The following is an 11,659-nucleotide window of genomic DNA, read 5'->3' as shown; positions in this document are numbered from 1 at the left end:
TGAGACAATTTTTTGTAAACGGACGAAAATGAAAAGATAAAACGAAGTAGTAATTTGGAACCTCCAGTATCATAATCATGTGTCCGCCACTGAACATGTATATTTTAGAGTGGCGGATCAAGGATATAATTTTGTAGGGGTGGACTTATATATGCTATCTTTAAATCAAATGAATAAATAACTTAAAAGGTTAATTATATAGAGTTTCACGTAAGAACTCACATATGCATGCATGCATATAAATGGCTGCATACAAAAATAAAATACACTTTGAATTGCCCCTAAGTCTTGTGCACATTCGTTCAAGAAATTCAAATAATCAAAGCCTATTTATATAGTTTAATATTACACTTAATGGTTTGTCTACTGTAGAATAAGATAAGTTGATAAGATAATGGGAATTGTTTAATAATCTCATGGTGCTCATGGAATTTCATCATGGAGGGAAGGGGCCACTTGGGCCCCCCTCAAATTCTAGGCTACTTTTTTCTAATTTTACTTATTATATTTTTGGCAAAATATGATTAATTTTGTGCGTTTAATAATCATTTATTACAATCAAGGATTTGGAAAAAAAAATCAGTAATATTTCATGCTAGAATTCGATAAGCTAATTTAGCTTTCCAACACTAGATACTTTTGATCACATGTCAAAATTGAAATATCCTGTATTTTTTAAGAAGTCTCCATAATTCGAATCATACACTATATTAATCCTATATTTTTTACTTATAATAATCATCATGGGTTGAATAAATATCATCGGGCCTTGTTATAGGCTCTATTAGTTAGTCAATTGGTCCAACCCAAAATGCCAACATACAGTAAAATTACTTATTTCATCAATAATAATATGCATAGATTATATAGGTAAAATACAACATCATTTATTCTGCATATAAATATATTCTACACTTTATTAATTGTCAAATTTATACTATTCAAATGAGATTTCATATAACACAAAGTATATGCTAGATGTAGCATCGCATTGACCCATGTGTGTGATTTTAATCAAATAAAAAAAAGTCAAAGTGGAGATGGTTTTATAGACTCCTTTGCGCGGTTGCGCACCCTGGGCTCGGTCAGACCCGGCCAGATCAAATCCAATCCGATCCTAATCCTATACTACGGAGTATATTTTAATAACAAGTTTTATTCATCAAAATTAATAATTTTGATAAACAATCAGTTTTAAAATAATATATTTTCATCATAATAATACCGTCATAAGACTCACAACAATAGTACTTTTGTACAATGCTACTTTGACTCATAACAATTGCAACTCTTATAATATGGGTCATAAGTCGGATTTGGGTCGGATCCAGATGGTACAGGTAAACCTCATGCATCGTGGGGCCACGTGTACCCGAGCTTTTGTGGGGATTTTTAAAGTGGTTTTCCCACTAAGGGCGGCCAAAGAAGTGTGATGAAGAATTGAAGAGATTCATTGCCATATACACATGAAAATGCTCAAGTTTAGATTCTTCCCATGATTTTGGATGCAACTATACAAGGCGAAGAGTGTACATTCCCTAAAGGTTTTTTCCTTTTTAGATACGTCCTATTTATTGCACTTCTATCCCTCTTTCTTTGTTTGGAAATTCTGTATATAATATCTTTCATTTTCCTGTATTTTATTTTATCAATAAATATCTGATTTTAATGGGTTTTATTTGTTTCCACTCTAACATCCCCTAGCTTCAAATAGAAACCACATCTAAATTAAAGTAGCTATTTGACCTAAGTCAGCTATGATAAATGATCTATGTATAGGATGGGTATCAAAAATTGAAACTTAAGCACTTAACATTTTTCCTTTTTAGTTAATACGATTACAATTAAAATTTGCAAATAATTTCACTAAAAGAACTAAAAGCATATATAATTTGAATTAGAAATTTACATAACTGGAAACACAGAAATAAAATACTCCCTTCGTCCGCCATTAGGAGTCTCATTTCTTGGCAGCACGAGTTTTAGAAAATGTTAAGAAAAGTTGATGGAAAAAAGTTAATGAAATTACTTTGCTCTCACAATAAAAATCGACGTTTGATTTTCTGCAATTCTGTGTGTGCTTCTCTCATGTTGATTCTATCCCCAGCAGATTCTACACAGCATTTCAAAGCCAATTCAAATATGGCTGATACACATTGCACAATCTTGTAAATTTCTCCTTGAAAATCCTTCAATAAATTGACATCTATCACTTCATCAAGAGTGAATGGAAGTGAGAGTTCTATCCATCTCTTGAAGCTCAAATCACCTCCAAACATATCATCACTAGGCCTCTTTTTAGTAAAAGTTTCGATCAACATAACACCGTAGCTATACACGTCACACCTTGTCGAAACGAGCCCTTCTAAACCGTACTCTGAAACCAAACAAAAACACCATGAATCATCAAGCAAGTATTGCAACTTTGGAAACAAAATATAGTCATTATATAATTATGTACACATTCACCTGGAGCAATGTAACCTAATGTTGCTAGAGTTTCGGTTAGCACCATACTGTCTTCATTGCCTAGCAGCTTTGCTATCCCAAAGTCGCTCACGTGGGCGACCATGTCTTCATCTAAAAGCACGTTACTAGGCTTCAAGTCGCTGTGAACGATAGGCGTCGAATAGCCATGGTGAAGATACTCCAAAGCAGATGCAACATCGATCATTATATTCAATCTTTCTGTGAAGTTCAAGCAATGATTGTCGGAATGTAACCATTTCTCAAGGCTACCATTAGGCATATATTCAAGTACTATGGCTTTGAACTCGTCGTTGGAACAACAACTTATGACGCTGGTCAGACACCTGTGTCGAATGCCACCAAGTATCTCACATTCAACGCTGAATTTGGTTGAAATGCCTTCCAATTGCATATTGAACACCTTCACAGCGACAACCTTCCCACTGTTAAGAATCCCTTTGTAGACGGAGCAAGAACTCCCGGTGCCAAGCAAGTTCCTTTCACTGAACTGATCAGTTGCTTGCAGCAGTTCATAGTAAGAGATTCTTTCCGACATAATGGGTATGCCCACATCAACTTCTTCACTAGTCTCATCTTTCCTTTTGTATCTGACAAATATTATCAGAGCCAAAGAAACAATTGAAATGAAAGCCGCAACTCCAAAAGCAATAAATGTAGCTGGTTTCACCCTCTTCCACTTTGATTTGTGAGTAGTAGAAGCTGCAGGACAAATTCGGACATGGAACCTCGGATGTCCACACAATGCTGCATTGCCCTCAAAAGAATCCATAGTGAAGTTTCTGAAAGAACCACCACTAGGAATTTCTCCACTCAAGGTATTGAAAGAGACATTAAAATACTCGAGGTGTCGCAGTGCTTCCAAAGACTTTGGAATCGAACCGGAGAGATTGTTTTGTGACAAGTCAAGATCTGCCAAGTTTATCATGTGACCAATTGAAACTGGAATAGAACCTTCCAGTTTGTTATTGGCCAAAGACAGAACTCCCAATTCTTGCAATTCTCCAATAGTGATGGGAATAGAGCCTGACAACTTGTTCATTGATAGGTCTATATAGGCTGCTGCTCCTAAGTTACCTATCTCTTGAGGCAAAACCCCACTCAACGAATTTGAGAACATCACTAGAGCAATCACATCTTTTAATCCCCATAAGCTTGATGGTATGGTTGCATTCAACATGTTGGAGTTGAGAAAAATCTCTCTTAAAGAAGAGACATTTCCCAAACATGTAGGAATTGGATGTGAAAATTTATTGTGGCTAAGAAGTATAGAATAGAGATTGTATAAATCACATATAGCCTCTGGAATGGGGCCTTGCAACATGTTAGCTTGAAGATTTAAGCCTTGAAGCTTATGCAGATGTTTGATAGAGATGGGAATATTACCAGATAATTTATTGAGGAACAAACTCAATAACACCAAGCTGCTCAAATTGCCTATTTCAGCCGGAATGCTGCCACTGGATTGGCAGTGCGAAGCATAAAAGTACTGGAGGGAAAGAGATAAATTCCCTATAGAAGGTGGGATAACGCCATAGAGAGGATTATCCGAAATAGATAGACCAGTTAAAGACTTGCAGTTTGATAATGAAGTAATGAAGCTCAGTGGTGAAGAGGAGGGTTCATCTGTGAAATTGTTGCTGAAGAGGTGGAGTTGTTGAAGAAATCTCAAGTTGCCGATGACGGTAGGTATATGACCACTGAGTTTGTTTTCATAAAGTGAGATCAGTGTGAGTTGAGAGCAGTTAGATATAGAGTTGGGTATTGGTCCAGAGATGGAATTACTGCCAAGATAAAGTTCTTTAAGATTGGGAGAGGCATGGCATAAGTTGGTTGGAAGAACTCCAGACAGATCATTGAAAACTATTGAAATATTTTCAAGTGTTGAAATGTTAAAGAGCTCAGGTGGAATAGAACCAATCAAGTTGTTTAAGGATGATTGCAAGTCTTTCAATTGGTGAAGTTGGCCTAATTCGGAAGGAATAATCCCTGCAAAGCAGATGAAGAGCAATAATATAATAGATATAAATGAAAAACGATAATAGGATAAACTACTTCAAGGATGGCAACACTTACTCTAGCTATTTATAGACTCCAACTTTAATAAAACTGTAAGTTGGTATTGTTACCTGTGAAGTAGTTTTCGGAGAGGTCGAAGGTGGTTAGCATTGTAAGATTCCCGACATCCCTTGAAAGGCTTCCGGTGAATTTATTGCGCCATATATGTAAGTGTTGCAGTGAAGAAGACATATTCATGAAAATATTTAAAGGAAATGAACCCCAAATCTGATTTGATCCAACACCAAAATAAGCCAGGTTTTGGAGATTGCCAATCTCATGAGGTAGTGTACCTGTCATGTCAAGTAGTTATGACTCTTCAATGTTCAGACAAACCATACACTTAAAATGTCAATCAACACTACTCCATACCATTCAAACGATTACGACTTAGGTGTAAACCCTGAAGAGATGCTAAGTAGCCGATTTCCAGAGGTATCTGCCCACTGAAAGAGTTGGAAGAGAGATCCAACACCCCAAGTCGTGAACACTGGGATATATTTGTCGGAATCCCACCACTCAGTTCATTTTCAGAAAGATAAATCCCTGCAAGAAATGGAAGATTACTACACATGTCTGTCGGAAGACTTCCACTCAGTTCGTTGCTTGTCAAGGCCAATATTCCCAGCTTCGACATGTTGAATATCTTTGATGGTATTTCACCCAATAAATTATTTGCTTGAATCGACAGAGCTTGTAGATTTTGAAGCCTCCCCAACTCTTTTGGAAGTTCTCCACTCAAAGAATTAAAACTTAACTCAAGAACCTGCAGGTTTGTTAGGTTGGAGAGGGATTTTGGGATGGAACCGGTGAAGTTGTTGAGTCGGAGAATCATTAACTTCAAGCGATGAAGGAGAGACAGCTCCTGACAAAAGATATATAGATTAAATCAGGATATTAGGCTACTAAAAGTAGTGGATTCACTTATAAGATTCGATAAAACTGAGAAAACAGATAACACAACAAGGGAATGTTTCTGATAAGTCTCATTAGATGATGACAAGGATTTCTAACACCTGAGGGATGGCTCCACTGAAAAGATTGGAGGTGAGGTCGAGGGAGACGAGGAACGAGAGGTGTCCGAGCTGTGGTGGAATGGTGCCAGAGAGGCTCATGTGGGAGAGATTCAAGGCAGCAACTCTGTGGTGGCGCGAGCTGCAAGTGACGCCAATCCAGCTGCAGACAGAGCTCGAATTGGTCCAGTTTCTTGAAACTATAGCAAAGGGATCAGAGGTGATGTGTTGTTTTAGTGAAAGGAGAGCAGTTTGATCAGTAGAAAGGCTCATAGCTATTTTAGCTAAACAAGGTAGTTCATGAAAGATTATGGTGGTGAGGAATGCATATGCAATAATGCAACACAACTTTTTCTCCATAGCTGCAAATTGGATATCTGTTATTCTAGAATAACTGCAATTAATATAGATATAGACAAATGTAGGATTATAAGGTTGCCTTGATGAATTTTCCTAGAGCTTAGTTCCAAACCACCTTTCTTTATCACCCATAATGATAAGGAACTGATCATCTCCCGCCACTGAAAAATAAAAATAAGACAATTAGTATAAACTTCTAGGCTGTATTTGACCTAAGACTAGGAGATATTTATTTAACCAGTTCGATTTCGATATAGAATTTTTGGAATTGTAAAATATTTGCACATGCTTTTCACAAAAATTTGCGAATTCTTTGGTTTACAGACATGGGTGATTCTTCGTCATTTCTTCATTGATGATTGTGTCTCCAAATATTAGTAACACAAGTATTTTTTTTCATTTTCAGATGTTATCTGCCATAACAAAAATTCGAACTATATCAGCTTTGAAATTAACGTGTCTCCTTGTTTGTCAGTAATAACTTAAAATCTTACACAATCCGCTTCTTGAGAAGGAATACATGAAGCTATTGATGAGGCATCATCAGTTAAGAGGAGATGACGATGGTGTAAACCAAAATGATGACGATGATGATTGAAAGAGTCCTACCAAAAACGACAGCCCTAATGGAGTGGGAGAAGATAACGACGAGGAAGAAGATGTCGGCAAAGAAGAAGAAGAAGAAGAAGATGACGACGACGACAAGTATGCGTGGCTCATGAAGTTTATACATTCATAAACACTTCAGTCATCACCCTGCTTCAACTGTGATATATGCTCATGACTTGTGCCTCTTTTCACCCTGAATTTGATACATATACCTTACAACTGTAATACTAAAAGGCCAGCATACTTCAATTCATCAAGGAAAAACCAAACCTTACATGAGGAAGAAGTCCAGTAAACCGACTCACACAGCCTTCACACGGTGACTGGCAATTCATTAAATCGATCACCAGAAATTCATCATACAGTACCAATTGCCATGAGAAGATTTTAAACCTTTTGCCCTCTATGAGATGAGTGAAAAATTGAAAATTATGCAAAACAGAAATGAGCTGAAAAATGCCCAAATCCAAGTCCCGAGCAGTAGTTATCACATACCTCGAACTACAGACCAAGAAGATGATATGAAAGCAAATGGAAGATACAAAAGAAAGAAGATATATAATTCCCCACAAAAAGAAATTGTTTTAAAAGCAAAGAAATGAATGGCTCGTGGATCTCTTAAGACTATCTGTAACAAATATCTCGAAGACAAAGCAAACAAAGAAGTAATCCGTCCCAGAGTATTGTAGTGTAGCTCAGCTGATTTGAAGCAAGAGTTAATTTGTAAACATATGCCATTAACACAGAAAAGAAATGAAAGCCCCAAAAGAGGGCAACGGTAAATAATCATCGAGCAAGGTCACTCAAAAACATGATATGTTGTTCAAAGTAGATCCAGTAGAAACTGTAAATGTGAAATTGCCTTAAGAAATTGAATGAAAAACTGCAAATGAAAGTTTGCAGATATGTTTGTCTATCATTGAATCCACATCTTGGAGTTTTAGTAACAGAAAAGTATTTTCCCAGGAAGACAATACTTGATGTCAAATAAATGTCCCCTGGCAAGATCCATATAAGAAATTCCAGGTAAAGAAACAATTGTAAAATAATCCTTCAAATATGTTCAAAGGTATTGAAAAGGTAAAACTTAATCAATGAAAATGCCTCAGGAGCTTCACTGTCACTGATTATGGACATACAGTTGCATAAATAAAGTAAGAGTTTTTAACAGCTGAAGTTATCTGTCATTAAAGCAACACTTCAAATAATTCTCGGTCCATAGACAAGATATATATAGAAAGTGCATAGAAAACGGAAACAAAATTATGTAACCATTGTAAAATATAACAAACCACTTTAAGAGCTACTAACTGAAGGGAAAAAAACCAACATTTCAATAAAGACAATCCTGAAACTTTCCATCTTTGGGCAGCCAGAGTTAGGATTGTTTCATAAAAGGTATACATGTTTAGAAGTGATTTGGAAGTTCAAAGATTATGAATTGGATGAAAGGTTGAGTAAAAAACGAGTAAAACAATGTATTCTCCCATAAACTAAATTGTGGTCATTAATCAGAGGGCTAAAATTATATTGAAGAAAGAATGGTCTTGAAAATACAAGGTGAAAGGGAATAGAGATCCAAAAACATTCTGCAACTAACTTTCTCGGAGCAACACAAAAATATGTAGAAGAAAACAAATGTAAGATAAAAGAAAAAAGAAAAAAAAAACTAAAATATGTAAGGATATACATCCACATATACTTACCAGAATTAAAAGAAACATATGAAATGAAACAATAGTGACAGAACAAACTTAAAGTTGAACACATATACTAGTAAACAAATCCATAAGAAATTATACAGTATGAAGAAATGCTGGACTGTAGCACACCAGGTTCTCCAAAAGGTTCATTAAATGGTAAAAATAAAAAGAGAAATGATAATAGGAGAAAATTAAAAGTTATAGCACAAAACTGATACCATATTCAATGAGTCAAACCCTGACCCAAAAAATGGTATAGAAATTTACCAACTTCTGTTTGTCCATCTACGCCATCATACATCTGCAAGAAAAGACCGAGGCAGGTTAAAGAAAACATAGTAATAACATAGCACGACAATATACAAGTGTAGATTGAACAAACTAAGTGAAATATTGTACTAAATGTGTGTTAATTTCCTAAAGATTTAGGCTTCAGCTATTCCCTAGGAAAGAAGTATGAACCATTCTGATTAGGCTTCAGCTATTCCCTAGGAAAGAAGTATGAACCATTCTGATAGATAGACGCACGATTTAAATCTAAAGTGATAGAAAGAAACAAGAAATTTACTATAAAAGTCATAACTATTCCACTCATATGCAAAAAAACATTGATACCAATTCTGTTTAAGGAGTTCTTCATATCTCATGTCCAAAATTTTACTAGTTTTCCTTCCAAACAGTAAACAAGTTATCACATCAAAGCAAAACAGTGCTAAAAGAAATTATTTTACAGCATGGATGATCACTCAAGCACGCAGGATATTATATGAATCAAGTATAACATGATGTATGCAGTATGGACCAAATGCACATGATATAACATAAACATTTACATGCCACCTTGATAAGATGAATAAAGAAGAAGAATCATACCATTGTTTTTGAGAGTAACTGCTTCCACCAGCCCCCGGAGTCTTAGGCAAGGTAGAAGAAGATTGTCCATTCTGCAAACCTGGATAAGCAAATTGCAATCCCTGAAGCATCGCCCCACTCGTCACACTATTGCCACCACCAGATACACCATAAGCGCCTAATCCCAGAACACTATTGCCACCACCAGACACACCATAGGCACCTAATCCCGGAACACTATTGCTACCACCAGATACACCGTATGCGCCTAATCCCGGCACACTATTGCCACTACTAGAAACGCCATAGGCACCTAATCCCGGCACACTATTGCCACCACTAGAAACTCCATAGGAACCTAATCCCGGAACACTATTTCCACCACCAGAAACACCATAGGCCCCTAACCCCAAGCCCTGACCACCCCCTAGCATCCCATAATACCCACCCAGGTTCGCATTACCAATCAATCCACCACCATACAAAGGATTCACAAGCCCCGCCTGCTGCCCCAGCAAAGCCATATTCTGCACCTGCTGAGCCGCCGCCACCGCAGCCAGCATCTGCGGCTGCACCGGCTGCAGAGCAGTCGTTATCGACGCTGCGCCACTAGCCACCTGACCCTTCCCCTCCGCCGCCTTCTTGCAATGCAGCTGACCCCCTTCGAAAAACTTAACCGGCTCCTCCAACACCTTCTTAGCCCCCTCCAGCGTCTTAAACACGAAAATCGCATAGCCTTTGAATCTCCCCGTCTCCGGATCCATCCCCTTCGGCCCGCTCTCAATTTCCCCAAATTTCTCAAAAAAAGCCAACAGCCTCTCCGGGCTCGCATTCAGCGGCACGTTACTCACATAAATCTTCCGCTGCGGGTAATCCGACGCGGAGAATTGCTTCTGCGAAACAATCCCGGCGGCGGCAGGGCCCGGTGGGCCCTCCGACGCCAGCTGGCACGAGGTCAAACGGTTCCCCACCTGAACCCTAGGGTTTTTCAACAATTTTTTCACGGATTCGAATGATTTGTAGGTGAGGAAAGCGTAACCCTTGCATTTTCCGGTTTCCCTATCAGCAACCACATTGAGATCCTCAATTTCGCCGTAAGCCCCAAAAATTGACTCGACTAACTCGCGGGTAGCGTCCCAGCCGAGGCCGTGGATGAAGATTTTGCGGTGGCCGATGTCCTGGTCGGCGGCGGCTTTGACGAGGGAGAAGATGTGTTCGTCGGAAGAGGAAAGCTCGATTACGAGAGAGATGAGCTGCTCCTTGGAGAAAGGTTCTAGTAGGGTTTGGATTTCGGTGCTGGGATCGGAAGGTGGGACTGAATCTGAATCAGAACCAGATTCAGAAACATGGACCACGGGTTTAGGGGGCTTGGATTTCTTCTGCTTCTTGATTTTTTTGTGGATTTTGGGAGTTGCAGGCGGCTCCTGATTTGAGGGTTTTCGTTTAGACTGCTTGGTTCTCGTCATTACTGCTATCGCGAATGAAACTGCTCGACAAAACCTTAGATATTTATAGACAACTCATTAGAAGGAAGTATTGGAATAAAGTTAATATTGTTATGATGAATACTAACACGGTCTGGGTGGTGTAGTCGGTTATCACGCTAGTCTCACACACTAGAGGTCCCCGGTTCGAACCCGGGCTCAGACATATATATCTTTTCTTACAATTTATGTTTTTGCTCTAGTCAATAATATTTATTCACCAAATCTGAAATCCTTTAAAACTTTTATAATATTTGTTAGTACTATATAAGATTTTTTTTTTTTTTGGTTTTTAGATTTTTTGTATTGGATTTTTATAGTAGTAGTATTTTTGCGATTTTAGATTTTGCAGATTGAAATTTATAATTTAGATTTCAAATTTTTCAGATTGGATCGAATTCAATAGAACTTTGAATTTTTAGATTGGATCTATCGACAAAAAATCTCATCTAAAATCCAGATGCTCAATCCTAAATCCTAATAGGGATGGATAACTTCTTATTTAGTCAAAAAAATTAAGAGACATGTTTCACCTGGATATCCAATCAATAGATTGTCATCCTAAGAAAGTCCTAGACTTTTCTTTTATTTATTACAGTTGTGCGTCACTATGAAATGGCAAAATTTTATTCTTTTACTCCTTTTTGTTTAACAACTAAGCATCGTCTTCTATTAAAAATATACTAAGTAACTAAATACAATCAAAAGATGATCCACAAAGTTTGTTTGTTTTTTATTTTCATTGCTGCTAAGCGCAGTCAAATAAAGATAACCTAGAATGGATAAAACATATGACAATCTAAAAGATAAGCTAGAATGGATAAAACATATGACAATCTAAAGTAAACGATGTTGTCTCATTACAATATTTGTTTAATTTCTAAGAATATTTTTCTACACATCGACAATACCATTGTTGCCTACGACAACTCCAATAGTACCAACAACAGTATCATTGTTGCATGGACATGAAATCTTATATCATTAGCAAATTTAGACGGTCAAGTTGATGCCTCCAGTTGGTGAATGTATGCAATTGACCGAGACGAAGCTAGTGGCCGAAGCCATCGAAGGCGGTCACAGTTCAATTGTA

The 11,659-nt window shown here is 37.4% G+C and overlaps 2 protein-coding genes and 1 non-coding gene across 4 annotated transcripts; 1 reads left to right on the top strand and 2 right to left on the bottom strand.

Moving 5' to 3' along the window:
• Positions 1 to 1,844: 1,844 nt before the first annotated feature.
• Positions 1,845 to 8,139, bottom strand: LOC125209481 (uncharacterized). 2 transcript variants are annotated; one of them, XM_089068455.1, is made up of 6 exons: positions 5,998 to 8,139; positions 5,562 to 5,920; positions 4,918 to 5,410; positions 4,617 to 4,838; positions 2,470 to 4,476; positions 1,845 to 2,377 (listed from the first exon to the last, which is right to left on the bottom strand). In XM_089068455.1, the coding sequence occupies exons 1-6, from the start codon at positions 6,068 to 6,070 to the stop codon at positions 2,037 to 2,039; spliced, it is 3,495 nt and encodes a 1,164-aa protein (XP_088924581.1). In that variant the 5' UTR covers positions 6,071 to 8,139; the 3' UTR covers positions 1,845 to 2,036. The 2 variants fall into 2 exon arrangements, with proteins under 2 accessions (XP_088924581.1, XP_088924582.1); XM_089068456.1 differs by lacking the exon at positions 5,562 to 5,920.
• A 142-nt stretch (positions 8,140 to 8,281) lies between these two features.
• On the bottom strand, positions 8,282 to 10,569 carry LOC125209331 (uncharacterized). Its single transcript, XM_048108933.2, has 2 exons — positions 9,104 to 10,569; positions 8,282 to 8,531 (listed from the first exon to the last, which is right to left on the bottom strand). Coding segments are annotated over exons 1-2 (1,446 nt in total). The 5' UTR covers positions 10,549 to 10,569; the 3' UTR covers positions 8,282 to 8,530.
• An 89-nt stretch (positions 10,570 to 10,658) lies between these two features.
• TRNAV-CAC (transfer RNA valine (anticodon CAC)) lies at positions 10,659 to 10,732 on the top strand. The gene has a single exon. It is a non-coding gene; the product is annotated as a tRNA-Val (tRNA).
• The last annotated feature ends 927 nt before the right edge of the window (positions 10,733 to 11,659 follow it).

The sequence above is a fragment of the Salvia hispanica genome, chromosome 3 (assembly GCF_029641045.1).
Source record: "Salvia hispanica isolate PSC_SH4W2 chromosome 3, Shi_PSC_v1, whole genome shotgun sequence".
NCBI classification, from domain to species: domain Eukaryota; kingdom Viridiplantae; phylum Streptophyta; class Magnoliopsida; order Lamiales; family Lamiaceae; genus Salvia; species Salvia hispanica.
The sequence above is the reverse complement of the archived record's forward strand: the minus strand, read 5'-3'. Positions and strand labels throughout refer to the sequence as shown.

Coding starts and splice junctions, on each gene's coding strand:
- LOC125209481 (XM_089068455.1), bottom strand. CDS start 6,070: ATGATCAGTTCCTTATCATTATGGGTGATAAAGAAAGGTGGTTTGGAA. Junction 5,411..5,561: donor TCAGTGGAGCCATCCCTCAG/GTGTTAGAAATC, acceptor ATCTTTTGTCAG/GAGCTGTCTCTCCTTCATCG. Junction 4,477..4,616: donor CTCCGAAAACTACTTCACAG/GTAACAATACCA, acceptor TCTGCTTTGCAG/GGATTATTCCTTCCGAATTA.
- LOC125209331 (XM_048108933.2), bottom strand. CDS start 10,548: ATGACGAGAACCAAGCAGTCTAAACGAAAACCCTCAAATCAGGAGCCG.